At 46.2% G+C, this 26429-nt stretch overlaps 7 protein-coding genes across 11 annotated transcripts; 4 read left to right on the top strand and 3 right to left on the bottom strand.

Annotated features, from left to right (window-relative positions):
• Positions 1-268: 268 nt before the first annotated feature.
• On the bottom strand, positions 269-1111 carry LOC6600280 (protein brother). Its single transcript, XM_002025357.2, has 2 exons — positions 1089-1111; positions 269-1033 (listed from the first exon to the last, which is right to left on the bottom strand). The coding sequence occupies exon 2, from the start codon at positions 1014-1016 to the stop codon at positions 375-377; it is 642 nt and encodes a 213-aa protein (XP_002025393.1). The 5' UTR covers positions 1017-1033; positions 1089-1111; the 3' UTR covers positions 269-374.
• Positions 1112-1401: 290 nt separating this feature from the next.
• On the top strand, positions 1402-2897 carry LOC6600281 (proline-rich protein PRCC). The gene has a single exon (XM_002025358.2). It carries the CDS (start codon positions 1405-1407, stop codon positions 2842-2844), a length of 1440 nt encoding a protein of 479 aa, XP_002025394.1. The 5' UTR covers positions 1402-1404; the 3' UTR covers positions 2845-2897.
• On the bottom strand, positions 2837-3487 carry LOC6600282 (transmembrane protein 60). Its single transcript, XM_002025359.2, has 2 exons — positions 3415-3487; positions 2837-3350 (listed from the first exon to the last, which is right to left on the bottom strand). Exon 2 carries the CDS (start codon positions 3299-3301, stop codon positions 2906-2908), a length of 396 nt encoding a protein of 131 aa, XP_002025395.1. The 5' UTR covers positions 3302-3350; positions 3415-3487; the 3' UTR covers positions 2837-2905.
• A 439-nt stretch (positions 3488-3926) lies between these two features.
• LOC6600283 (spermine oxidase) lies at positions 3927-5778 on the bottom strand. Its single transcript, XM_002025360.2, has one exon. The coding sequence runs from the start codon at positions 5366-5368 to the stop codon at positions 3950-3952; it is 1419 nt and encodes a 472-aa protein (XP_002025396.1). The 5' UTR covers positions 5369-5778; the 3' UTR covers positions 3927-3949.
• Positions 5779-6222: 444 nt separating this feature from the next.
• Positions 6223-7452, top strand: LOC6600284 (uncharacterized Golgi apparatus membrane protein-like protein CG5021). Of its 4 annotated transcripts, none has more exons than XM_026993253.1 (4): positions 6223-6299; positions 6443-6525; positions 6586-6820; positions 6869-7452. In XM_026993253.1, exons 1-4 carry the CDS (start codon positions 6285-6287, stop codon positions 7196-7198), a joined length of 663 nt encoding a protein of 220 aa, XP_026849054.1. In that variant the 5' UTR covers positions 6223-6284; the 3' UTR covers positions 7199-7452. The 4 variants fall into 4 exon arrangements, with proteins under 4 accessions (XP_026849054.1, XP_002025397.1, XP_026849055.1 ...); XM_002025361.2 differs by having other exon boundaries at positions 6224-6299; positions 6884-7452; XM_026993254.1 differs by having other exon boundaries at positions 6231-6308; positions 6884-7452.
• Positions 7453-8724: 1272 nt separating this feature from the next.
• LOC6600285 (glutamic acid-rich protein) lies at positions 8725-13547 on the top strand. Its single transcript, XM_002025362.2, has 8 exons — positions 8725-8795; positions 9007-9312; positions 9399-9449; positions 10369-10793; positions 11295-11961; positions 12044-12367; positions 12434-13062; positions 13125-13547. Exons 2-8 carry the CDS (start codon positions 9013-9015, stop codon positions 13480-13482), a joined length of 2754 nt encoding a protein of 917 aa, XP_002025398.1. The 5' UTR covers positions 8725-8795; positions 9007-9012; the 3' UTR covers positions 13483-13547.
• A 7934-nt stretch (positions 13548-21481) lies between these two features.
• On the top strand, positions 21482-26329 carry LOC6600286 (transcription factor SPT20 homolog). Of its 2 annotated transcripts, none has more exons than XM_026993256.1 (3): positions 21482-21598; positions 22386-22747; positions 24190-26329. In XM_026993256.1, exons 1-3 carry the CDS (start codon positions 21562-21564, stop codon positions 26317-26319), a joined length of 2529 nt encoding a protein of 842 aa, XP_026849057.1. In that variant the 5' UTR covers positions 21482-21561; the 3' UTR covers positions 26320-26329. The 2 variants fall into 2 exon arrangements, with proteins under 2 accessions (XP_026849057.1, XP_026849056.1); XM_026993255.1 differs by having other exon boundaries at positions 21551-21598; positions 24196-26329.
• Positions 26330-26429: the final 100 nt, after the last annotated feature.

The following is a 26429-nucleotide window of genomic DNA, read 5'->3' as shown; positions in this document are numbered from 1 at the left end:
ACATGCTCGGTCGGTGCTCGCAAGTAGTAGGGCGACGCGATTCTGCCTCTCAGCAGCAGCAGCAGCAGCAGGGAGAACGGCAGCTGGACTGTATGTTTAGGTGGTTGGGAGGTTGGGTGTTGGCAATGGCACTGGTGGTGGTTGGTTGGAAAACTGTCGTAATTAAGGCCGAAGACCCCGGCTACCCCGACACAGTAAGAGCGACACAACCCTTAAGGAGCACAAGCAAAACAATCATTAAATGACATGAGAAATATGTATATTCAGAAGGTACTTAAATTTTTACTTAATCTACTGGTAATGAAGGTGATTTTACAAATCGGTCATCCAACGATTGTGCTATATTGCATTTCGAAATCAAACCCCTAGCATCCCTACCATCCCATCGGTCCACCCGGCATCCCGGGTCCGCCACGCCGAATGTGGTCCTCGGGAGGCGTGTGAGGTACGGGATAGATGCGCTTCGATTCGTTCATGCGTTGGTTGTAGCTCTCGATCTGTTCCCGCAGCTGGACATCTTCCTGCAGGGCGCGCCCCTCGTCAAACTCCAGTGTGGCGACGCCGTCCAATCGATCCAGATCCACCCAGCCGCGGAAGCGCACACAAACTCCGTTCATAATGAAATGAGAGCGGAGATGCACTTTTCCGCGCTCCCGCTCAAAGTCGCACTCCTGGTCCTGGGCATAGGGATTGTGGTTGGCATTGAAGTAGAGCTGGACGTTGGTGCCCGATGTGACAAAGGAGAGCTCCGCATAGCCCTTCCGGCAGTCGTTGACAAATCTCATGCGGCGCTCGTCTATGGCACGCTCCCTGTATCCAGTATAGCGAACCTCGGTCTCTCGACAAAGACGCCGGAACAGCTCATCGCTATCGTACTTTGATTTCTGATCGGGCACAACTCGGGGCATTTTGAAGATGAAGCGGGGCTTGGGTTGCTCGTACATCGCCATTGCTTCATATGGCGGAAGCATGCCCGGCATGGCAGCTGCGTCTCCTAGATTTTGATGGTGATGCATTTTCTTGTTACTGCACTCTGCAAGTAGAGAATATTGACTGAACTCTGTGGAAATATTCGTGATTATATATACCCTATAAGAAGACCATGGCTTGGTACTTGGTTGTGTTGTGCGCTACCTGAAATGTTTTATGATTCAATTGAGCAGCTGCGGTAAGCATTCGACAGGTAAATATATAAACAGGTAAACGCGTTAGATCGCATATAATTGTGGCACTTATACATCTAGTTTTAAAGAAAACAAATGGCTTAACGGCCCGTACAACAGTGTTGGTTAGCGCCACAGTAAAACTAAGTGGCAACGATTTATGTCAGATCAGGTGGCAGCTCTATGCATACAAATCAGCTGCATTTTGTATTTTGTTATTAAACTAAAATATTAAATAAGCATGTCTCTTGTTGCTTATGCCGCCAGCAGCGATGAAGAGTCCGAGAATGAAGACGATAACACTGGGCCACAAGTGGAACTGATAAGACCGCAGTCTACGACGAATACAACAGGAACAGCCGCGCTGCCCGTGAAAGAAAAGCTATTTAATGGTCATATTAGTGACGAGGATGATGACTTTGTACCACAAGAGGCGTCCTTGCAGCAGCTAAAAATCACCAGTGGTCGACTGTCGCTAGCCCTACCCAAGCCAAAAGTGGCTTTTGAGGAGATTCAAGAGGAAGATGTACACGAACAGGTGACACTCCCGTTTGCCAAGCTGCCCATGCCACGCGCAGCAGCGGTAGGCAAAGTCTTTATAGAGGAAAAGGACGATGAATTCCTGCACAAAAAGCCCGTGCCAATCGAGGGCGATGCGTTGGAAAAGCCTCCGCCTCCACCAGTCAAAGAGCGTGTTAAGATTAGCATACCATCGCTGAGGGACTTTTCGGATGTGGACAAGGAAAAGGCAGAGAAATTAAAGAACAAAGACACCAAGCCCAACATGCCCAAAGGATGTGGACTGTTAAGTCTATTGCCACAAGCCAAGTCTGAGCGTAATTTCGCAAAATCCTCATCAGCAGAGGCTGCAAAACCTACCACGAACACCGCAACTACTCCAAAGTCAACGAGCACAATGCCACAGCCTCGTGCTACTGCTCCAGCCTTTGTGCCGGATACAGTGAAGCACCGCCGCGCTGCCCACAATACAGAAGGAGTTGATGGCGTGAAATCATCTGCTAAGAAGCCTTTACCCAATACCCAAGGGGCTAGTGTCGCCCAAAACCAGCAAAAGAAGCCTTCAGCCGCTCTGGTGAATGTAAGCGATAGTGATGAGGATGATGACGAAGGTTCTGGGGACTTTTTCTCGCTAAACACAGAACAGAAACTTCCGGAGGTGAGCAGCAACGAAATCAGCGCCTTGGTAGCCAAGCGGGCTGCCAAAATGGTGGAGGCAAGCGGCAAATACCTGGACGAGATGGCCGCTCGTGATGCGGCCGAGGCAGCAGAAGCAGAGGCTGCTCGACTCCAAGACGAACAGATGCTGCACGCACAAAAGCGCTATCATGAACAACAGCTTGATCCGGAAGCCATGGATGCGTTGGTGGGAAAGAATGCCAAGCGCCGTCGAAAGGAGACTAAGGACATACAAGTGATTGATATATCTGGGTCGCAGGTGCTGCCCGACCGCGAGGAATGGATGCGCACCGCCTTGGCTTCTTCCACCACTTTTCAGCCTACGGGCGTGCTAACGGACGAAGAGCCTGTGGCCGGCACCAGACGCAAGCATCAAATCACTTACCTGGCGCACAAGGCCAAGGCCAACGAAGCCGAGCTCCAGGCAATGTGGTCAGCCAACCGGCAAACTCGACGGGCCACACAAAGCAAATATGGTTTCTGAATTTCCATTTTATTTACGAGCTAACTTAAAAAATACATTTAATGGTACACTAATCCGGGGTTTAATTCAACCAGCCCTCCCGCTTTCCGAGCCTGCTGCCTACATAGAAAATTGCGGTGCTCAGCAGCAGTATTAAAGGGGCAATGGTCACGTAGATGGGAATCTGCTGGGGATATTCCAACGTCAGGCAGATCATTACCTGCGATGTGATGGTCAGCAGCACACCGCCTATGTTCCATTTGTACAGAAGCAGCAGGTCTGTCAGGCGGTTTAGATTCCGCCACTTGCGTATGAATTTTATGATCACGTAGATGATGAGAATGCAGTCGAAGAACCACAGCGGCGTAAAGGTAACAAACCAGTTCCAGGTGGTGCGCGGATCAAGACGCAGGCATAATAGGATGAGGAAGACGAGTACTATGAACCACGTAAAGAGTGCCCGGTGTGCCAGTGTCATTTCCTCAATTTACCTCATCTTTCTTGGGTCCAAATAGTCAAGAATAGGGCTGTTGGATATATGTATTCCAAAATATATATATACATATGTATATTAAAACAAATTTTGTTTACATTGTTGTATGCGGCCAGAGAAAGAGTTCTGTTGAACACCGGAAACTATCTTTCGATATCTTGATATGCCTCGATTTTAATATTCGGTTTAGATAAAAGCACTCAATTTTATCCGATACATGAAAGGTTTTAACGAGACTGGCTAATTTTGAGGTACTCACTTTCATTGCATTATTTAACAAAAAAATTTTCACATAAAATAGAGTTAATTTTGCTACTCGGCAACTACACAGGGATGAAATGGTAATGGAGACACCTGTCCACGAAACCAGTTGCGATACTGCCATATATCGCTCACATCGATGTAATATAAAAATCAAAAACGAATCGAGAGAATTATAATACATTTATCTTATGAAACGTGTAATCTAATCCAACATGTATTCGAAGAATCTCTTGAACACTTCGTTGTCATTCGACAACCTCGGCTATCTTCCATCTTTGGACAACCAAATGCACAAACTGTAACAAATATGTAATGTACGTTAATGGAGTATTTAAAAGACTTTCACGCTGTTAAAACATTTTATTGAACTTAAGAAATATCTTGGTAAAAATCATTTAATCTTTCCGCCTCCCGCCAACCAGCTTCAACGGCACCATGTACTGTGGAATAGTGAGTTTTGCTCGAGGCCTCGCCCGCAAACAGCAATATTGGGTGACCATTGTCACTTATCACAGGAGTCTGCAGATCCCAGGGACCAGTATTCTGCTCATCGGCTAGTGTGGTACGAAAGCTATAACTGCCACGGAAGTTGGGATTGGAATGCCATTGGGTGCGCACAAATCGGTTAGGTTGGGGCACATCAAAGCTGAGAAATTTTCGGAAAAGCCAGCTCAGACCCTCCAGCACCTTTTCCTCCTTGAGAGTCTCCATGTGGCGGGCGTGCTCACCCGCAATCCAAGCCTCCAGCAAGCGAGGCTGATAGGTGACCCGATGACAGCCGCTGATGCTCTCCAGCCAAAAGAGCTCCGAACTGCGTAGCTCCTGCAGATCCTGCTCCATCCACAGACAGTAGAATCCCGCACAATCAGTTGGAAACGGCGGTGCCGCAAACTCCATATAGAATTTGTCCACTGTGCCCAGTTTTAGGCTTTTAATCGCATTAACCTTGGCTGCCGGCAGGGCAGGCACAAACAACGTCTCATGCTGCTCTTGCAGTACTCCCAGGGAGACGGTGCAAATGACATGGTCTGCGTTGAAGGTTTCTCCATCCGAGCACCGAACATTCAAATTGCAAGGACAATCGCAGTTGATCTCAGTAACCTTCTTCTGGAAATGTACACGTCCCTTGAGCACTCCAAGGTCATCGGGCTGATCACTAGCGCTCATCAGAAGTCGAAGGAATCTCTCGAAGCCCTGATCGCGCCAATTCAGCAGCTGATCGCCTTCAGACTCGGCGAATTCCAAATGTCCGCGTCCCGAAACTTCAAGCAAGTTGTCAGAGCCCTCGAAAGAACTTTCGGATCTTTTGAAGCTTTCCAGCATCTCGTTGGCCAGGACGCGGTCGACCGATGGCAACTGCGTGTCAATCTCCTTCCAATATCTTTGTGTCAGATAATCTCCCACAGACCCCTTGTACGGATGGGTTCCGTCTGGTACTGAGCTCGAAGCGATTCCTCTTAAGGTGATAGCCAGCTCCTGAGGTACTTCCTCTTTGTTGGATCGTACGCACCGCACCGTACTATATAAGTCTCCAGTCCGCTCGAGGAGATAGAGATCCTTGACCAGCTCGTGAACGGCATTCCCCTTCTCTCCATGGCACCACTGGGCTCCCAGGTCGACAACATTTTCAGAAAATGGAATGGTGTGTATGCGACCGCCAATCCGGCTCTCAGCCTCCAGGATCTGCACGTTATTGAAGCCCTTCTCCAGGAGACGAGTGGCGGAAGCTATACCAGAGGCTCCTGCTCCAACAACTAAAATTCGGGCGGTTTCTCGGCTCTGACGCATGGCTTAAACAGGATTCAACAAGCTACCAAGACGATCGACAAGATACTGATTGATTTTTCGAGCTGTGTCTGACTTTTGTCGGCCTATTCTGACGATGCTTTGCTCCCATTGCGGTTTTATTCACTGTTCGTTGCACTTATTCTTGTTTTGCAACGCACCTATAGAGTACAACAAGCCGAGTCAGACACATTTGATATGCGCTTTTCGAATAGTCGACTCTCATTGATTATTTTGTAAAACGAGTCTCTTTAAAGAATAATCAGGACAAAGTTCAAAAACCTTCCCATGGGTAATTGATTGGTGTAGGGGATTGCGCGGGAAATACGCCTTTATACGTAACCTCAAACTACTAATCACCATATACTAGCAGATCTAATAACACAGAATACTAATTCGTGATCATCAAAAACTATATTTTTATAAAAATGTCGAGAAAAAATAGTCCTGTCAAAAATTGATTAACGGAGGTTTTTTACACTGGCGCTTCCATGGGGCTTATATAAAAAACGCCAACAATTTTTACAACTGACTGTTTTTCCTTAGACTTTTTTTTTATAAGCAAGTATTTAAAATAAGCCAGTCAAGTAAAAAATTGATTCAACAATTGGTTAAAATTATGTGGGCAGGTCTGAGAGATCTATCTAGCTGGTAATATTCGACGGAATATCAAAAAAGAGGAATATGTACAATAGAACTTGAATTCGTCAGTATATTTACGGTATATTTTTAAAATGAGACGGTATATTTCGGTATATTTATGAGGTATATTTTATCGATAACTCCGATCTGATAATCTGATACGCAGGCACAAATGCAACAACAAAAAGCAAAGAAAATGCATTAAAACTCGTATAACTTATTAACTTACCACGCTTTGATACAATTGAATTCAATTTAGTCAATCCTTAACATAATCATGGCATCCGCTACGGTAAGAAATGTATGTATGCCGCACTAACCCCTAACACGAAGCTTTCAGGTCTGCCAACGACAACGTCAGACAAACTGAGATTCTGCCTATAACACTTAAGTGTCTTTTTAAAGAGTAGGACTAATTTATTAACGTGTTCGCAGGTGCCACTTCTCGATGATGACACGATACCCTTCGGCGAGGAGGATGAAATGCGCGATCCCAGTCGTGCGGGGGAAAAATACACGTAAGCATAACTACCGCAACACTGTATATCTGAAATGTCCTAAACTATCTGCGCCCCTAGGCACCCATACGTCACCTTCTTTCACCTGTTCTTCCGGGGTGCAGCCATCGTGATCTACATGTTCTGTGGATGGTTCAGTGACTCTTTCATTACTAGCTTCGTCTTTGTTGTGCTGTTTCTCTCCGCCGACTTCTGGACGGTGAAGAATATCTCCGGAAGACTTCTCGTTGGGCTGCGCTGGTGGAATTACGTTGATGACGATGGAGTGTCCCACTGGGTGTTCGAGTCAAAAAATGTGAGTCACGCAGCCGTGAAATTCGGACCACTTGCTAATGAAACGTAGTCTGAATCTTACCAGAGCCGCATCAACAAGCACGAGCAGCGCATTTTCTGGCTAGGATTGATACTCTGCCCGGTTTTCTGGGGCCTGTTCTTTTTGATGGCCCTGTTTGGACTGAAATTCAAATGGTTGTTACTGGTCATGATTGCCATAGCCCTAAATGCTGCAAACCTGTATGGCTACATCAAATGCAACTACGGTGCTGGGAAGGATCTGAACAGTGCCGCCACAGACTTTGTCAAGACGCAGCTCTTCAAGAATGCCATGGACATAATGACCAAGCCCAGTACCGCCCAGCCTCCCACAAATGTGCGTCCAACGGGCATAGTTTAAGCACAGAATGCTACGTTGAAGTCAACTTGCCAACTTTTGCTGCAGCGCATTCCAAAGAGTAATTTGATGCTATCATACTGCAAGACGAACTATCCTGGCATGGTATCTCTGTGTGTGTACATTTGTATAACTTAATTTAGCCATACTGCAATTTACTATAACTTTTATTACTTTTACTTTGAGTAAACTAAATGCATGTGTGTGAACTGGACGTTTGATCGTATTAAATTCTACAAATAATCTTAGAAAAATTATTGCGGACTATTTATTTTAAATGAATAAAAAGGAATGTAGACCTGAATAAGTTCACCTTAACCCACCATTAAAAAACCTCTTTGTTTATGATCTGAAATGATCCTTGATTTTTATATGCGGTTTAGAATAATTGTATACTATTATTCTATTAGTTAATAAATTTTCTACAAAATGTATAAAATAAGAGTTAAACGAAAAAGATCAACAAAAATGTCCACTAAATTCATTTTTGTTACCCGGTACTCGAAGAGTTGAGGGATATATGTATTAGTTTTCACTCTTTCTTTTTCTCTTTCTCGCTCTTAATCGTGCAGTGCGCACCGCCTCTCATGGTGGAGGGAAGCGAGACAGTAACACAGCTGATGTTGCTGTGAGAAGCGTGAGAGAGATAGAGACAGATGTAGCGGAAAAGGGAAACAGATAAAATATTTCTAAATTTTAATAAAATAGGTTATTTGTTGAAAAAGGCATTAGCGAAATGCAAGCCCCCTACCCGCAAAACCAACAATGAAGTCTAAATTTTCAAAGCTATCTCAGAGAAACGTTCCAATGTATTTCTTAATGATAGCGAGAGTATGTATCGGGATCGAGATATATACAGAAATCTAGAAAAATGCATGAATGAAACTTAAATATGTCTATCTGAGAAAAATGCATTATTATTTAGGTTTCAAATAAGATTGGAAAAAGCCTTAAACATTAATTTAAAAGAAATAGGGTATCAAAATGTTCATACTCCATAAATATGTAATTCCTTTGCATCAAATATGTAGTTATCGTGTAGTTAACATGTAAAAAAATCCCTTTTTTCTTGCCCTTGTTTGTTTAAAACTGTTTTATAAGCAAACCAGTAAAAGTGGGTCGTTAAAATTGGCCAGTCTTGTAGTCATGTGTTCAGGGCTGAGGGTCCTAGCTAGCTAGTAAAAGACAGATTTCCGTCAGTGCAAAGGTTACATTAACCCATTGTCGACCAGATCAACATACACGCCACGAAAATTATAAATTTTGAAGAATTTTCCCGCAGTTCAGGTGAACGGTATCGTGTTTTTTGGTAAGTAAAGAGAAAGGATAGGATGGATCTGCAAGAAGAAATTACATGCAGTGCCATATCCCGCCCGTCAGCTCAAGTTGTTCACCAGTTTAAACAAAGGGGGCTATGTGGGTTATGTTCGATTTTTCATCCATCTACTGGGTCACACTATTTTCGCCATTTTCAAGTCGTTCAGTCTGTTGGTCCGAGAAAATTTTGAGATAAATCAAAGGAAACGTGTAATTTCAGTGGGGAACAAGTTGCAAGCTAATAAATAGTCAATTTTCTCTTGTGAAAAATATCAAAAAAAAGGTAAGGACCCGCAAAATCAACTGAATATTTTCGCAAGAAAAAGTGCACCGGCAATATCGATTTTTGTTCACACACATAAGCGACGCCGCCGGCGCACTGCTGAATGGGGTGCTGCGCTGGGCAAATTCTACATACGCATGTGTGCATACATACATACGTTCGTAACCGGAAAAAGTGACTTCAATTTTTGTTGGTTTATATGTATTTGCAGAGAAAAATGCGTGGACGCGGCGGATTCATTCCACGTGGAAGTGGTAACACACGCGGTGGCTATTACAATAATCGCAACTCGAGCAATTACGTGAACACACGTACCCAGGGAAACTACCGCCCCAACGGGGGACGCTACGAGAACAACTACCACAACAACAACAACCGCTACAGCGGTGGAGGAGGAGGAGGCGGTGGCGGCAACAATAGCAACTATGACAACCGCAGCCGCGACAAGTTCACCCACCATAATTCGAGCAGCAGCGGGCGCTACGAGTCCAGCTCCAGCCACAAGCGCAACTACAATGTATGTTACGAAACAGAAGTGCTATCAAGCATATTTCCATATGAAAATTCTATTTATTTTCGGCATTCTATTTTTATTGTGTCTAGGATTCATCACGTGATCGCAGCGATGAGCGCAGCAAGCGTCCGCGCATAGACGTAAGTTAAATATTGACATTTCCAAAACTCTAAGCGCACGTAATTTCTGAGGTTATCATTATGCATTAAGTTGTACGCCGCCATGTTCTCTGTAATGTTAATGACTCTTCCAATATTTATAGCACTGTTTGTGGAGTTTAAACGCGGGATTCTATTGAGCGAGCGTTAAAGCAAAACATATCCCAAACAGCGAGCAGCACGGAACTCAAAGTAGCCAGAAAAAGCACTTTGGGAGCGCGAGAGCGAGTGCTCTATTTACTATATATATATATATATCAAATATATATAACAATATATCTGTGTTGTCCATAGAGTCAGCAGCGTCGAGGCAACGCATGGCAAATAGGCAAATATTTGGCCAGCGACCGATCGATTTGAGAGTGCAGCCAAAAGGCTGCAGATAAATATTGCCTACCACTCAGTCACTCACTAAACTGTCGATCTGAAAGCAAAAACTTCTGTATAGAAATGTGATTGAAGCGATTTTGATCTGTAATCTTTTATCTTGTGCCTTGTACCGTACCATCAGCAGTGCAGTCAATTCTCTCCCCATACCAAATAATCAATAATATAATCAATCCGCCAACAGATAATCTATCTATATACGCATATGCGTCTGTGTATCGATCCAAATCTAAAAAATAGCTAAGAGTGTAAAGTTTCTTCATCATGCTACCACACACCTACACGCTGCAGGATATATAACAGCATAATCGTTGCGATAACCACCCACAAATCAGATAAGATCAGAGAGTAATACAGTTTCTATAACAATAGCAGTTCTTTATCATCCAACAAGTATATAAATGTTTATATAAATATCTACCTATATTCGATATCACATCAAAAAAAAAAAAAACAAAACCAAATCAAACAAAATATGCTCCTACACTCCTTCCTACTCGTCAATCGTCAATAGGATTATCGTCGCACGTCCTCGTCAAACGATCGCAGCGATCGCCCATCGTCATCATCGCAGAACGTTGGCTCCTCATCGTCCAACTACCATCAGCGCAGCAACACCGGCGGAAGCGCTAGCTCGAGCTCGTATCGCCCGCGCGATGACTCGAACTCTGGTAGCCGGAATCAGCGCGAGTCGTCAATGGGACCGCCAAAGCGTATGATGCGTAGTGTGGCCGGCACCAATTATATATCGCGCCCACGCGGCTCAATGTCCATGCGTGGAGGCGGCATGACACGTGGAAATATGCGGGTTGGAGCCATGCGCGTTGTGCGTACCCGCAACGTCAACGAGTCCAATGATCTGCGCACCATGCGCCGCCAGTTGCTTTATGCACAGCAGAAAGATCGGGCTCGCCTGCTTAAGATTCAACAGCTGAAAAGGTAAATAGACAAAAGACAAATAGAAAACAAAAACCGAGTTATATACGATAAAGTTTATCCGTAAACGGAGCTTCAATTTATCAATTGTGTGTGTACCAATTTGCATCATTGACCATTGACCAAGATAATAATATGCCAAAGCCAAAGAACTATTTGAATATAACGCGATGCCATTGGCTGGATTGAGATTGGGATCAATTGAGATAAGAGGGCCACCCGCATTCTTCGTAGACAAGTATACAAGTATACATTATTATTGTTTGTGTGTGATTAGTAGAAATTGAAATTGAAATGTACTATGCAAAAATAATGACCAACCAACCAACCAACCAACCAATTCAACCAACCAACCAACACCAGACACTATGACAAGAATAGTAATTTGTTAGCTTATTCCCAGCTTATTCTGTACTAAACACAAAAATTTGCATTTGCATTTGCGCCTCCCTCCCACCTGCACATGACTTCAAATTCGAATTCATTCCACCCAAATCAATGTAGCTCGTTGCGCCGCCAACGCCTGGGAGGGAATAGCAGCGATAATTCCAGTGACAATGAGGACAAGGAGGACGATGATGCTGAGAATAGCAAGAAGAAGAAAGGCAAAGACAATGACGATGACGAAGACGTCGACGAAGACGACGATGATGATGAGAAGGATGCCGTCGATGGTGAGAAGAAGGGCGAAAAGAATAAGAAGTCACCTAGCAAAAAGCGCAACAGCAAGTCGGCAAACGAGGACAAGAGTGACGCCGAAGGCGGCGACGATGATGATCATGAACGCGACGACGATGATGATCAGGAGAAGTCCTTGAATGAGTCTGATAGCAAGAATGCCAAAGCCTCAGATGACGACGACAAGGTAAAGGCTGAAGATGAGAGTGCCGATGGCGACAAGTCTGAAGACAAGGCCAAATCCAGCACAGCCGATAAGACAGGTAAGAAAAAGGATAAAGATGGCGACGCCACCAAGGACACTAAGGACTCCAAGTCAAAGAAGACGCCCAGCAAGAAGGAGCGCTCACGCAAAGACAAGGACGACAGTGACGATGAGAACAGCAAGGACCATCGCAGCTCGCGCCATCGCGACGATGACCACAACAACCGCAAGCGCAGCTTCATTAAGCTCACTTGCGTCCACTGCAACTGCAAGTGTGTGACCTTCAAGGTGGGTGTCTCCTACACCAAACATTCTAATGTGGATCAGCTGCCAGCATTTCTTGACGTATTCCCTATATATTCAACTACAGGAGTACAACTACCACTTGAACTCGCGCACTCACAAGAACGCGATGCGCCAGGTGGCCCTCAACCAGCGGGCCGATCTACAGCGTATGCGCGCCCGTCAGCGCACAACTCAGCGCGAGATCGAGGAGAACAGCAAGGAGGAGCACGAGTCGCGGTATTGTCGCCTCTGTCGCCTGGCCTACCGCCAGCAAAAGAATCTGCATCAGGCCTCCGAGCACCACAAGACCATCAAGAAGTTCCTCATGCCCTACTGCGGCTCCTGCCACTTGGCATTCAAGAATGCCATGCTCTATGAGAATCATCGTTGCTCCCTGGAGCATATCCGCGTAAGTCCATAGTCCCAAAACCCTTTCAAGCATAAATACTGATCAATCTTCTAATTTTGTTTGCAGAACAAGGCCAGAAACGATGAGTCCGGCTCGGACGATAGTGTCGATGAGCGTGAGATAGATTTAAATAAATTCCTTACGGTGGACTCTGTTGGTGAGACCGATGTCGACGTGATGGATGCCGATGTGGATGCTATGGTAATGGAGGCTGAAACCGCTCAGAAGAGTACTGACGAGGAGACGCGCAAGCGTGGCATGATTGGCTCAGACTCCATCAAGGCCATTGAGGCTTTCTATTGCGGCCTCTGCAATCATTACTCCAATAAGACGGACGATGTTTCTTTGGAGGATTACACCAAAAAGCATTGTCTGCAGCATTCCCACGTCAAGGCGTTCTTGCGTCAAAAGGAGGAAACCGAAAAGAAGAACCGTAAAGATGATGAGAACGAGGATGACAAAAAGGCTGGCGATGACGAGGCAGATGTCGATGAAGAAATGGATGCTGACGCCAAAATCGATGAGGAGGATGACGAAGACTATGGGGATGCTGAAATTGGCGATGAACCCCAAGATGAGAATCTATGGGAAGAGGTCGATAAGGACTTGGGTGACCTGCTCGCCGAAGTGGATCCGATGAGCCACGAGGAGGAGGAAGAAGAGGACGAATCTGTCCTCAACATTGACATTGAAAGGTATGTTTTCCCGTTGTCTTTCAATTAAATTGCTAGATTATATAAAACTTGTCTAATTGCAGCGAAAAAAACAAGCTTAAAGATGCCAAAGAGGAAGCAAATGGCGATGATGAGGAGGAGGAGGAGAAGAAGGCCGCCGCTCCGAAAGAAAATGCGCCAGCAGTCGTCAAGTCTGCAGAGAAAAAGACCACCGCTGCCACTGCCGGCGCAGCAGCGGGCTCTGCTACATCCACACCAGCCAAGACACCTGCTGTCAAACAGCCGGTCAAGAAAGCACCGCCCAAGGCAGCTGCGGCCAAAGTCGGCAAACCAGGCCCGGCTTCAACCAAGCGCAATGTCTTGGTCAATGTGAAACGCACATCGGCGGCGGCCATCAAAGCTGCCACCAAGTCTAGCAATGCGGCAGCCGATTCCAAGTAAGCTGGAAGCAAGCACCAACAAAAATAACAATAGTAACACAAAATATTAATGTACCAACAAAAACAACAACAACCAAAACCCAGTGATTTGGTTGCAACAAAAAACATATTTAAAATATAACTAAACTTTAGCTCACGAAAATTACATACAGCACAGCAGCAAGAAAGAGCTCTTATCGTCATATAATCGAGCCCGGCCTGTGTAATAAATGTCTAGACCTAAATCAACCAACTTGTTGTACATATCTGGCGTGTATTTATTCGACGATTGGATTGGAGCATGCATGTGGAGTACTTTTGGGGTACCTTTCGCTGTGCCACTCGACCGTTTCACGCTGGGCCTTTCTAAACTGGCAGCATCGCGGACAAGTGCGCCTGCCTGCCACCTGGCCCGAACAATGGCAGCGAAATGCCTTTCGGTCGCCAATTTGCTGCCCCCTTCAAGGTGGTTACATGTAATTGTCAGCCTCAGCTGAGAGATATCCCCACAAACGTGAAATGGCGCACGCTAAATGTGATTAAGCGATGGCTGCAGACCTTGCCTGGGGAGCCCTTGCCGCCTAGCGTTTTGTTGCATATACGGACTGTAGTGTAATTGAGACCCATTTCTGTTTACTGTAGCTTAACTATTCCGTGTTAGTTTCCCCCAATCATTCTTAATGTAAGCGGAAAGCTAAGCTGAGGCTTGACATTGAATAACCCGCCGCTTATCTCTTTGTCTGGAGAGTGGTCGATTTTGGCGTGATGCTGCTCGCCCTCTTCCTTATTCCATTGGATGTACGAGTATAAATGTATTTATTAACCTATTGGGCGGCCCAAGCGTTGCACTGTCTGCTCCCACTGCCGTTTTCCTTTTTCGTTACCATTTCCGCTTGCCGCACTAACGGTAACCGCCAACCGCTTGCTACTTGCCACTTGGCGGTGTGGCAGTGGCAAAAGACAATGCCAATGCAGTGGCAAACGAAAGGAAAATACATTTCATTTCATAATTTTTCTACATATTTTTGCCAAATTAACTTTCACTGCATGTCTCCGTAGGATTATGTGGAAGTGGATTTTGAAACCGCGAGACGAGATCCCCCCGTACGCGAGTGGCTTCGGTTATTATGCAATCTGTCATTTTATATGCGTGTTCGTGTGAGAGGTCTTCGGTCTTGGTCTTCCCAATGATCCCAGCTGCTTCCTTTCTACCTACCACACTCTTAAGTGGGGCTCAGAGTCAGACAATGTCAAGTTTTGATTTGATTACGACTACGTTAGTGGTACAGCGGCAGCAGGTTTTGCCAGATCCCGAACTGGCTAAAGTGAGATGAGGCCCCCTCTATCCAGCTGGAGCTAATCCCTGGCAATCGCTCATTCAGTTCGGGTAAATTGCATTCATGTTTTGACGCCAGATTTATGCGCACATTGTTCTGTCTGTGTCTGCCACAAATCCGGTTTTTGCCTCAAGCGCCGAGGCTCCGATCCATTGTTGCCTCTGCCCCTTTGCCTTAGCCTTTGCCTAGGTATTACTATTAACATTTAATTTGTGATTCCAAGTCAATGCTGAGACCGACCGCAGCTTTTTAGTTACGTTTTTGCTTTTCGGCGCTTCTATTAAGAAATTTTCAACGGCAATGGTTGATTTTGTGTTGTTTTTTTTTTGCCGTGGCGGCTGCCATCTTCCTGTTGCTTGGCCACTTTTTTTGCCCACTGCTTTGGTTTTAAATGCCAAGGTGGTGTGCTTGCCGCTGGGACTCGGAATCCAGTTATCAGCGGACACACAATTTGGTTAATGCCACCAGCACTTGGACGCATTCGTTATACTTATGTGTGCGGAATCTAAGAATCAGAAGCAGCTCATAAATTGTGTTAAATGGAATCGTTTGACGGTTCTATTGAAATGTCAGTGGATGCTAGTGGATGCCAGTGGATTTTATGTTGCCCATGGCCAACCATCGCAGAACCGACCGATGTGCGATGTGCGGGTGCGTGGCTAATTGCTGGTCTTTGGCCAAAATGCTTTGTTGTGCACATTTTCACATCGTTAAATATATGTTTATTTGTCTTTTGCTTGGCCCAGGGATTATTTCTGTTTCTGTTTCTGTCTGTTTTCTCTTGTAAAGAGCCTTGGCACTCAAAGACCCGGCGCGGGAATTTGCATACATTTACAAAAGCGCCGAGATTAAAGAAATATATGTTGGTAATGATTTGATTGTGGATTGTGGATTGTGGGCATTAGTAATCTGCGATTTGTCGCTGTCTTTGTGTTTTGTGCGAAATTGGCAATACTATAAGTAGAAAAAAATATAACTGTTAACGCCGATTGCCGATTGGCTCGCTATGCAGCATGTCGCGACATACTACCGAACTACTTATCAAACCGAAGTTGTGGAATTCAAATGGCTGCTAATAATCAAATGTAATGTGTGAAAATTTCACACAGTTCTTGGCCGCAACCGCAAGCATTTACAAGACAAGTTAATTGTGGTACTGCTGCTTTTGGCCAAGCCAGTAGCCATGGCCAAGCGGCCAATTGGGACAATAGGCAAATGCACTTTATGGATGATGGACCCAGTTCCGCCTTGCTTCGGTAGTGTTGTGCAACCGCGCGATAACAATTTTTAGCACGCAATTCAAATGAGCCACGAGGAGATCTCTGGGACCAGATACCAGATACCGCTGCATGTGGAACTGCCGGCAGGTTATAATCTAATTAAGGCAACCCGTGTGCCAGAGCCAGAGCCAGAGCCTGAGCCGATGAAGCAGATCTTCTGTATTGCCGTATACATACATATATATATATATTCTTCTCACGCCCAAAATGTAAATGAAGTTATCCGGGTGTGTCAGTGGAGTCAGTCGGAAGGGGGCAGGGGGCCAAGAGCCACTTGGCTAATGCCAAGCCAAGTCAGCCGCCAACGACGAAAGCTACGGGTTTACATGCCTCGCTGCCTGCGACTACAGCTACGACGATTTGGTACTAGTGTGAAAATCTTGTTTCTCCTTCTTTTTCTTATTTTATGAATATTTTTCAACACTCATTCATAAGTCTGTCATTGTCCGTGTGTGCTCATTGTTCGCGACCAGAGATTTGGGTACGAGTGAGCATTGTAGGGTGGTAGAGGGGGGCCCCTGATGATTGCAACGCTTTCCCGATTTCATTCATTAAAGTCTGCGATTTATGGTGCAATCGGAATGGTGGGGAAAACAATGAGCGAGTCATCTGATCAGTGCGTAACAATCGACACGTCAAAGAAAGCTTTTCTTCACCCTCTGATCTCTGACATTTGACGACTCCTCCAATTGCCCAATCGATGCGATCGAGTATTCACTGACTCGAGTCAGTATATGTATACATATAGGAGTCCATAAATAACCACAAGGTCGCCAAGTCGGGAGAGAGATGCCGCCTCTCATAGAAATGATCATAACCATAGACACGATCGCGTATACTCACATCAATTGACTGGCCCCCTGCCTCATTATCGTATCTGGCTTGGCGTGAATGGAAAGCATTAAGTTATTGCCCCGCCGACACCACTCCGCAGACAGCAGATAGCAGACATTATAGCCGATATATGGATTTAGAGCTGGTCCAAATTAACACACAAGCGTTCGCTGGGGTGGTGAAAATCCACATGAAGTGCTTAAGCTGGTCATTAAATGCAGCCCAGGTATTTGCTGCGATTATACGAAACACTTGAGACTGCTCTCCAATATTAAAAACCAGGAAAAGGCCGAAAATCATATAACAATGCAAGTCAAAAGTCAGGCAAACCAAAGATTCCCCCTCCCAGACATCATGATCATGTAATCTCAGCCAGCCCCTCTGCCATCTACATCTACCATCTCATGGAAATCCTCTACAGTTGAGTGGTCCTGGACGCTATACTTTGGCCAAGCTCATTAGCAAATTATTTTGGTGTTTGCATGGGGGGGCCACGCTTCAATGGAACCGAGAGGGACCCAACCCGGACACGGACCCCCAGACGGACAGGGATTGTCGCTCGTTCAGATCACGAAATATGTATGGCCTATGCTTGAGTAGTTCCAAAAGCGTTTTCCATTTTGGAGCAGTTTAATTGTATTTAAATGAGTTAGAATGCACTTTTCATTTTCATTTCGCCATTTACTCTACAGTTTTTTTTTTTTTATGATTCATAAATTGTTCACTCTGACGTTTATAGTCGGTCTAGTCTGGTCTGGCCTGGTCTGGTCTAGAGGGGAGGTCTGGAAACGTAATTGATAGATACAAATCTGTGTCTGCCGTCTAGACGGACAGATACGATAGGATATCTCAGTTGAAGACATTTATTTGCGCTCGGCAAGCAGATGTTTATGAGCCATGTTGGGCATAAGGTAAAGAATTTGGAGTCATAACCTGGTTTAATGGTAGCGAATGTCTCTTGTCATCTGAGTACTTTTTATGCAGCAAGCAGATTGCTTTTAGTCATGGGTTATCGCTGGTATGTGTCCATCTTAATGTGTGTCCCATAAAGTTGTCCTTTAGACTATATAAGACTATATATAAATGTCTATACTCGTATAACGAACGTATAACGAATACCCCTTGAGGTATATTATACTTTTGTCCACTCAACTATATTAAGTACATGCTGCATAAAAACCTCAGTCAAACGTATGAGTGCAAGATAAGTTTTCAAACAAAAAGAATCCTTTAAATACTGTACCCCTTTCTTGAACAGTTGACATAGCCAAGATCCTTTGCAGTGTATTTTTGGCTTCAACAGAGTATTGATTATCCCATTGCAGTTAAGATCAACTGGGGATATGTGTATCCGAAATGCTTATGGCTGAGAGCTACCGCATAGTCGCAAGAGTGGTGTAGTTCACCGGAATGGCATTTTAATTGTCATCTGACGCTGGTAAATTACACATTATTTATACTGAGTACTGGCATTAACATTTACCCTGTCATATGGCGCTATCCATGGCAATTTTAACTACAGCCTGGCGATACATTTTCTTTTTGTTTGTAGCTGTGCAATGCTCTGCTGTGGCGTGTGGTTTGGTATCTTCACAGGTCACCCCACAGACGATTCGATTGTGCAATTTCATTGTCCAACCACTTTTCATTAACAACGGCGGCTGTGGCAGTGGCAGAGGCAGAGGTACCAACATGTGGTAGAGGCATGTAAAAAAAACGTCAAAATGTATCCACAGAGTTGCCAATTAAGACCTCAGCAAATGTTTTCGGTCAACTGCGAGTCCGAATGCTAGTTCCCGAGTATATCAAAAGCATAAACTAAATGTTAAGGTTGACTCTGTCCGAGTCGATAAATTGATACACATAAAATTTGGAGCATAAAACTGTCGGAGGGAAAAAATTGCAGCAGCGAATGTGGATGTGAATGTGAATGTGGATGTAGAACTGCTGAATGCAAATGCCAAAATGTGAACTGAACTGCCAGTGGAGCTTGAGAGCATCACCATCGTCGTCATCATCATCAGCATCCACGTCATGATCAGCATTGATTTAAGTGGAGTCAACTGGAAACTGTTGCATTTCTGGTTGCAACTTCAACAAAAAGCAGCAGCAGCAGCAGCAGCAACAAGCACTTGAAATTAAAAGCAGCTGAAGACAGCAAAAAAAAAAAAAAACAGAAACTAATACAATAATAAATAGTAGTAAAAGAAAAGAAGATGTTGCCACTGCATTTGTTGCTGCTGCTGCTGCTGCTGCTGCTGATGGCATCGTCTGCTGTTTCTGCTGCTGCTGCAGTTGTTGACTTGCATGCCATGCAACAATTTCACAAGCGGCACGCAGACAACTAAATGACAATGTGAACAAAATAACAACAACAGAAGCAGCATCAGTGGCAGCGGCGGCAACCAGGAGAATTTATAATAAGTAACTCTCTTGCTTCCACCGCTGCTGCTGCTGCTGCTGCTGTTGTTGCACCAACTCTGATCAATGTTGCGCAAAAAAAAAAGACAAAACAAAACAAAAGCTGCAGCCGCAAATCTTCCACTTAATTATAAACTTATTTATTTGGTTAGTTTGCAGCCAAACTGTCCTAATCAATTTGCTAAGGATGAGGAAATGGCAGCCGGGGAGCTTGCATCAGCATCGCCAATTTCCACGGATTTCCTCAGCGCCAAATTTCACAGCTACCGTGTTAACTTTGACACCACCAACGCAGATCCGAACCCATACCCAAACCCAGACCAAAACCAAAACCAAAACCGAACCCAAACCCAAACCCAAACCCAAAAGGAGACCAATCCATGGACGTGGATGTGGATGTGGATGTGGCCTGGCATTAGCATTAGGTAAGCTCCTCAATTAACTCGCACGGCAATTGCCCAAATTGGCCACCGACTTGACTCCGTCCGTCAGCCGGAGATCGAAATTGATGCTGCCAGCTCTCTGCCAGGGGTTAAGTGTAGCTGCCCACGCATGCGCTGAAATGTTAATTCTCAATCCTCACCCGACACTGCCACCACAGTGGTACAAGTCCTGCCAACAAACAAAGAGACTTCCAGACCACCTCTAGAAACGGCATCATACTTGAGGATGTTCCTTCAGAAGGGACTGTTCCTTACTTCGTGCTTGTGCTGGAATACATTTTGTTTCCTTTTTCCCTTTTTGTTGGTCGCTATCATGATCCCTTTTCCACATGTCTCTGGCACACTGTGCCACACTGTGCGGCAATTGCAAATGTCAAACGAAAGACTTAAGCAGCGAACTTGCTCGAAGGGGCTGGATCTAAGACTGGGCTGGGGCTTAAGCATATTAAATATGCAATGCTAATGCAAATCGATACTCGCATCCGAATCGAAAACGCTTGTTAAAAGTAATGCGCCCAATTTGCAATGGCAATACGACTAGAAGCCAAAGCCACAGCCACAGCCACAGCCACAGCTACAGATAAAGGTAAGACCAAAGCCAAAACAAAAGTGCCCTTTAGCCTCGACCAGCCCAAATAGCCATGGCCGGCAGCCGTCGCCTTCTGGGCGTACGAGTGTGTGCAGAGTCATACTCTGTGGCAGAGAGGGTGGGCGGGCAATTTAGTGTCACGTTAGCATTTTGGGGCGCTTCCAGGCGGCAGTCAAATGCCCGAGCCTTGCCATTAGGCGGGCGGTTAACTAGCGGTTAGCCACCGACAGAGCCGTCAACGTTCAATTGGCCCCCTGAAAACGGAATCGCAGACGCAGTCGGATAGTTGGGATAGGAGTTGGACTCGGCTTCGGATTCCGATTCAAAGTGGAGGAGCAGCAGACGATGTTGTGGCGGCCGCAGACAGACCTTTCTCTTTGTGTTGGTGCTGGATGGTTGGCTGGCTGGCTGGCTGGCTGGCTGGCTGGTTGGCTTGCTGATCTGGCCTGGCCCGGCACGACGAGCCGCAAAGGTCGGCCGCAGTACTCGGTTCGGCTCTCGGCCAAGACGAGTCTCGGCCACGGGTTTTATAAATACAAGTGTTGGCCGCACAACGGCAAAGATTCGTTGCTGAACGTGCAGCGCGCGCGATCCATTAAATCCCATCCGACTAGACTCGACTCGATTCACTCTCCTTGCAGGAAAGACACGGTAAAGCATCGATCCATCCATCCGTCATCTTTGGAGCGTTACTAAATTCGCGCCAAAGAAAATCTGTTGCAAGACGCATCCAAGGATTACGGGATACGAGTGCCAATTGAGTTTTGGATTGAGACTACTCGCAAGACTCCAATTCAGATGCAAATTCAAATTCAGTTTCGCTTTCGGTTTCGCAATGTTTCGGTGCCAATGTTGGATTGTGTCGAATCTTCAATTATATAACTAAAAAAATAATAATCGCCGTCTCTGTGTCGTGTTTTTCTATTTTTGTTTTTTGTTGCAGCCGGCAATGCTCAATGCAGATGCAGCAGATGCAGCCATCGTAACCCCCTGACTGCCTGACAAGGAAACAACCGAAAAACAACAACTGACAAAATATCCCCAGTGACTGTGAAAGTAACCAACGGACAGATCCAGATACAGATATTCAATTACTAGTCTCTTTGGCATTGCCTAGGGCCTGTTATTTTTTTGTTGTTGTTGTTTTTTTTTGTTGCTGTTGGCGGTGTGGCAGTTGTATCGGAGTGCTGCAACACCATGAGGATTCAAATATGGGTCCTAACACTTTTGCTGGGTGAGTACCCCATTGATCGTTTCCACGAATCGGTGTAGAGGTCGAAATATCCCTTGCCTGTCATTAGAGCATTATAGAAATAGATTCTTAAAGGATTCTATAAGTAATGTTGGCATGTACATACATATGTATATACATACGTAGAGGGATTAGAGTTTCTTGAGTTTTCTTAAGCAAAACTTCTTATCAAATCGTAATACATTATTTGTTTTTTATTACTGTAAAAAGTACAAATTGTATCGAAATTATACAATTATTTTTTAAACTTATGATTTTACGGTCTGAAGAAAGTTGTACAAGAATGCTCAAGAATAGATTTTTGTCAATGTAGAACACTCAATTTCTTCAACGCAATAAAATATTTTTGAAGTTTATTCAAAAATATGAATTAGATTCTTTTAATGAACCTCCGTTATAAGTAAACTATCTGTTTTTTTATAAGGATTGAAGACAAACAATGGAAAGTTCTTGTAACTTTGGAGGATTACAAAATTAATATTCTGCAAATGTAAATATAGAATAAAGAATAAACGGGTTGCTATAAATCTTGTCGTGAGATACACATAAATAGAAAGAAACATTCTTAATGCTCTAGTATACCTAAATTATCACTCGTATCTTTAACTATTGTCTAATCTTGAAATTAATGACATCCATAACCACACCAATAAAACACGTTCATACACATTAAACACACAGTATATGTCAAAGATCAACCATAATATTAAATATTCCCATGATATTCACACTTTTTCCACCTATCTATCCTCTGTCTCCTCCCACACAGGCCTCCTCTGCGCCCAGGCACTGGAAACCAACGCCAAGAGCGACAGCACCAGCAGCATCGGCGATAGCAAGAGCGCCGCCTCCACGCCGCTGGAGTCGGAGGCGTCTAAGGACAAGCGCCAGGTGAGCAGCAAGGAGACGCCCCTCTATCCCAATCACCGCAGTGCGGATCCAGCGGCAGCCGACGATCCCGAGGACGGGCAGGAGACCATTTACGGCACGAAGCCGAATCAGTTCATCATACGGCCCATTGCCCCGCATCAGCATCAGCAGCACGAGGGGCACCAGGAGCCGCAGCTACGGAACTTTGCGGCGGCCAACTCCCGGCCGCATGCCGCCCAACTGCTGGAGCAGAGCCAAGAGGTGAGTGGGGAACACAATCGATTGATTGATGGGGTTTTGGCTGTGAGGGATTTCGCTGTTCATTTGTTTGTTTGCTTTTTGCAAATCGAGGGGCGTTTCATCATGTCGCTGCTTGGCCCCGCGGCCATCAGACATCAGACATCGGAGATCGGACGACCTGGCATCGTGACTGGGAATCGGTTGCAGTTACACGATTCTTTGCAAAATGCCGGATGTAAACATCTCAACATCAAGCCACAGCTTGTCCCAGTCCCCCAGTCCCCCAGACGCCCAGTCACAATCCCCAAGACCCAAGCCCCAGATAAATTGTCAAATTCTCCCTTTCGCCGAGGCCAAGAAACCTTGACCAATATCTCCCAGTGGCCCAAAGGTTTATTTTCGGAACAAATTGCGATAGACAAAGACAATTACAATTAGGCAAAGACAATGTTTCTATTACAAAATGTATAGAAATTAAATGCGCTGGCCTGGCAAATATAATAATAATAATAATAATAATATGATTATTATAAATGAAATCGGCAGAACTAAGTCACGACATGGCATGGCGACAGGCAACGCAGTAACAAATGCATAATTGCAACATTATGTTATTTTTTGGATTACGCGTTAAATAACGAATTCCATTCCATTCCATTCCCTTTCCATTTCCCACCCGCAACCATTTCCACCTTTCCGTCTACTTCTTTTGCTTCTGCTGTGGCTTCTTCTTCTTCCTCTTCTTCTTCTTCTTATGTTTCTTCTGCTCCATCATTCGCGACAGCGAAACAATGGCGGCGCGGCAGCTTTGAGTGGTCGTGGGAAGAAAGTTGACATAATGTTATAATCACCCCCACTTTTGGTCTGCTCCGCCAGTTGAGTTTTCTGTGGCTTGAATGTGGTGGTGGTGGTGGCGCCTTGAATTGCCGGCGGTGCGGCACAATATATTTGCCACAATAATGTGAATTACACGCTAGCAACACTGTACAGCAGGTTTACAAAAGATTCGAACTGTTTTAAGCTTAACTCCTTGTTTTTTTCATTGGGGAAAATTTAATCCAAAAGTTGTTTATGATTCGCACAGACAAAGTTAAATGTATGACAACCTTTTTTTGCACAGTGTAATTATTGGTGTCCTATGTTGGTCACAGATTGTTGCAGCATTTAGCCATGGTGCTGCGGTTGTTGTTGGCGTTGCCAAACTCTTGCCACAAGTGTTATATAAACATATTTTTTAGATGCCACGCCATTCTCACAACGTCTGTGACTGCGAAGCACCTGCCATGTGGCTGCCACCGCAGTTTCTGTTGTTGTTGTTATTGGTGGCAGTGGGCTCCACATTAAACAGCTGCTGACATTGGCCGCCGCTGGCTGAAAGTTGGTTGTTCACACACCCACAGCAGCCCACAGTAGAAATCCATAATTACACGTCTCTCGATCTCTCTCTCTTCTTGCCACTGTAGGTGCAGCATTATGTCTACCTGCAAGATATTATGCGCCATCACCAGCCCAAGGCCCTGGGGGCCTCAGGTCAAGGCAAGGGTGCGGCCAGCAACCCGAAGAAGTCGTCCACACCCGTCGCTGAAGAGGAACAGGAGCAGGAGGCGGAGCAGCGCTATGCCGTTTCTATTCAGCCACAGCCACAGCCGCAGCTGCAGCAACGCCCTCGTCCCTATCCCGGAGTGGGTCCCTACCAGCTACCACTACCATTGCCCGCTCCCCAGCATCAGCAGGGTCATCTCCAACAGCATCAACACCAGCACCAATCCCAGCAGCCATATCAGGTCATACCCGAGGAGCAGTTCCTGAAACTGCTGGAGGAAGAGTTGCAGGCGAGAGCCTACCACGAGCAACTGCGTCAACAACAGCAACAGCAGCAGCAGCAGCAGCAGCAGCATCAGCAGCAACAGCATTCCCAGCAGCAGGCGCAACAACAGCAGCACAAGCAATTGTCCATCCACAGCACAGCGGCCACCCACAAGGTGCTCCAGCAGGCGGAACCGTCTCTGGGCTTGGGCGGCTATCGCGATCGTTTGGTGGCCGAGCAGGAGCTTGTGTCGCCTGCCTATTCACAATCCCCGTCCCGAGGGGGTCCCAAGTATCTGCCCTTGTCACAGGCCCAGCAATTCGAGGAGGAGGAGGTGGCCCAGCAGCAGCAACAGCAGCAACAGCAGCAGCAGCAGCAGGCCCAGCGCAGTCATCTACACAAGCCCATCCACCATCAGGGACAACCGCATCAGCAGCAACTAATCTCCGGTCTTCCCCCACAGATTGCCTACTACCAACCGCAGATCAGCTACAAGACCCTGCCCAACCATCCGCTAGCCAAGTCCTCGCTGGAAAGTGAGATTGAGAAACTGCTGGCTGCCAATAAGCCCGGACCGGCCCTTGCCTATGTCGACAGCAGTAATGAGCCGACTTATAACCACCAGCAGCCATCGGCTCGCCACCCGCTGCCTCTACAGCATCCGCCGCCGCCCACCTCGCATCCAGCTCTGCGCCAACCCAAGGCCTACCTGGCCAGTACCCCCAACTCCCTGTTGGACGCTAACAACCAGCCCTTCGTCCCGTCACTCTTCAAGTTCAGCAACTACCAGCAGCCCACGCCCATCTATCCAACTCAGGCCGCTCCCCTTTCAGAGCCCAAGAGGCTAGGACCCGTGGTGTACCCTACGCAGACCGCCAACCAACCACAGCCCTCGCAATATTACTACCAGGAGGCGGCACCCACTGCCGGTCCCAAGCCATCCCCCCACCCAAAGCCCTACCTTCGCTCCAAGCACTATAAACTGGCCGCACCCTCGAAGGCTCTGCTCTATGCCGACTACGATCGCAGTCAGGGACCACCGCCACCGCAGTCGGCTTCGTCCAGCTTCTATCCCAGTCCGCCGGATCCGATAAAGCATACACAGAGAACCCTAGGAGTGACACCCACATCTCTTCCCCTGCCCGACTATCCCTCGCCGTCGCCTTCTCAGTCCAGCATCTATGTTTCGCAGGGTACTGGAATCGTGACGCCATCCCGCGCTACGCCCACAGGCACGCCGGTCCAGAAGCTGCGGACGCTGGACGAAGTGAAGCAGCTGAATCTGCCGCCCCCTAACGGAAAGCCCCTAACCCAGGCCGAGTTCCAGGCGCTGGTCGATGCCGGATACCCGGTGAAGGCGGTGCCAGTGCCAGTGCCCGTCCCATACGAGCAATACGTCAAGGATCATCCCGAGTATCGCAATCACCCTCCAGTGGACTATGCCCACCTCATGCGACTGGCCACGCGCCAGTTGGCCAGCCAACAGCAGCAACAGCAGCATCACCATCATCGCTCGTTGGCCGCCCCCTCGGAGCCGTCGGTGAAGATCATCTCCTCGCCCACGGCCAGCGATCTACAGCAGCAGACGGCAACGGGCATTGGCGGCGGCAGCGTCACCTATTTGCAGCCCATCGAGGGACAACAAGCCCATCTGCATGCACATGCCCACGCCCTACAGAAGCGACGTCCGAGAGATGAGCAGGACACGGCCGTGGCGGGCAGTGAGACTAAGGCGGCCGCACCAGAGGCGAAAGCGCGACCGCAGACAGCACAGAAGGCTCAATGAGGCAAGCGGCTTCCTGTTTTTTTTTTAGTTAAAATGTCCTTGTCTAGTTTATAAGTATTGTAAAAATGTTTCAGCACTTGCGCAATGTTAAATTATAAAAAAAAATAAAA

The sequence above is a fragment of the Drosophila persimilis genome, unplaced genomic scaffold (assembly GCF_003286085.1).
Source record: "Drosophila persimilis strain 14011-0111.01,24,50 unplaced genomic scaffold, DperRS2 tig00000824-arrow-arrow-pilon, whole genome shotgun sequence".
Lineage (NCBI taxonomy): Eukaryota > Metazoa > Arthropoda > Insecta > Diptera > Drosophilidae > Drosophila > Drosophila persimilis.
The sequence above is the reverse complement of the archived record's forward strand: the minus strand, read 5'-3'. Positions and strand labels throughout refer to the sequence as shown.

Bases quoted from the DNA above. Each gene is read 5' to 3' on its own strand.
- LOC6600280 (XM_002025357.2), bottom strand. From the start codon at position 1,016: ATGCATCACCATCAAAATCTAGGAGACGCAGCTGCCATGCCGGGCATG.
- LOC6600281 (XM_002025358.2), top strand. From the start codon at position 1,405: ATGTCTCTTGTTGCTTATGCCGCCAGCAGCGATGAAGAGTCCGAGAAT.
- LOC6600282 (XM_002025359.2), bottom strand. From the start codon at position 3,301: ATGACACTGGCACACCGGGCACTCTTTACGTGGTTCATAGTACTCGTC.
- LOC6600283 (XM_002025360.2), bottom strand. From the start codon at position 5,368: ATGCGTCAGAGCCGAGAAACCGCCCGAATTTTAGTTGTTGGAGCAGGA.
- LOC6600284 (XM_026993251.1), top strand. From the start codon at position 6,285: ATGGCATCCGCTACGGTAAGAAAT. The intron at 6,309-6,442 runs GTATGTATGCCG...ACGTGTTCGCAG, and splicing joins CATCCGCTACGGTAAGAAAT to GTGCCACTTCTCGATGATGA. The intron at 6,821-6,868 runs GTGAGTCACGCA...AATGAAACGTAG, and splicing joins GGGTGTTCGAGTCAAAAAAT to TCTGAATCTTACCAGAGCCG.
- LOC6600285 (XM_002025362.2), top strand. From the start codon at position 9,013: ATGCGTGGACGCGGCGGATTCATTCCACGTGGAAGTGGTAACACACGC. The intron at 9,313-9,398 runs GTATGTTACGAA...TATTGTGTCTAG, and splicing joins GCCACAAGCGCAACTACAAT to GATTCATCACGTGATCGCAG. The intron at 11,962-12,043 runs GTGGGTGTCTCC...ATTCAACTACAG, and splicing joins GCAAGTGTGTGACCTTCAAG to GAGTACAACTACCACTTGAA.
- LOC6600286 (XM_026993256.1), top strand. From the start codon at position 21,562: ATGAGGATTCAAATATGGGTCCTAACACTTTTGCTGG. The intron at 21,599-22,385 runs GTGAGTACCCCA...CCTCCCACACAG, and splicing joins GGTCCTAACACTTTTGCTGG to GCCTCCTCTGCGCCCAGGCA. The intron at 22,748-24,189 runs GTGAGTGGGGAA...TTGCCACTGTAG, and splicing joins TGCTGGAGCAGAGCCAAGAG to GTGCAGCATTATGTCTACCT.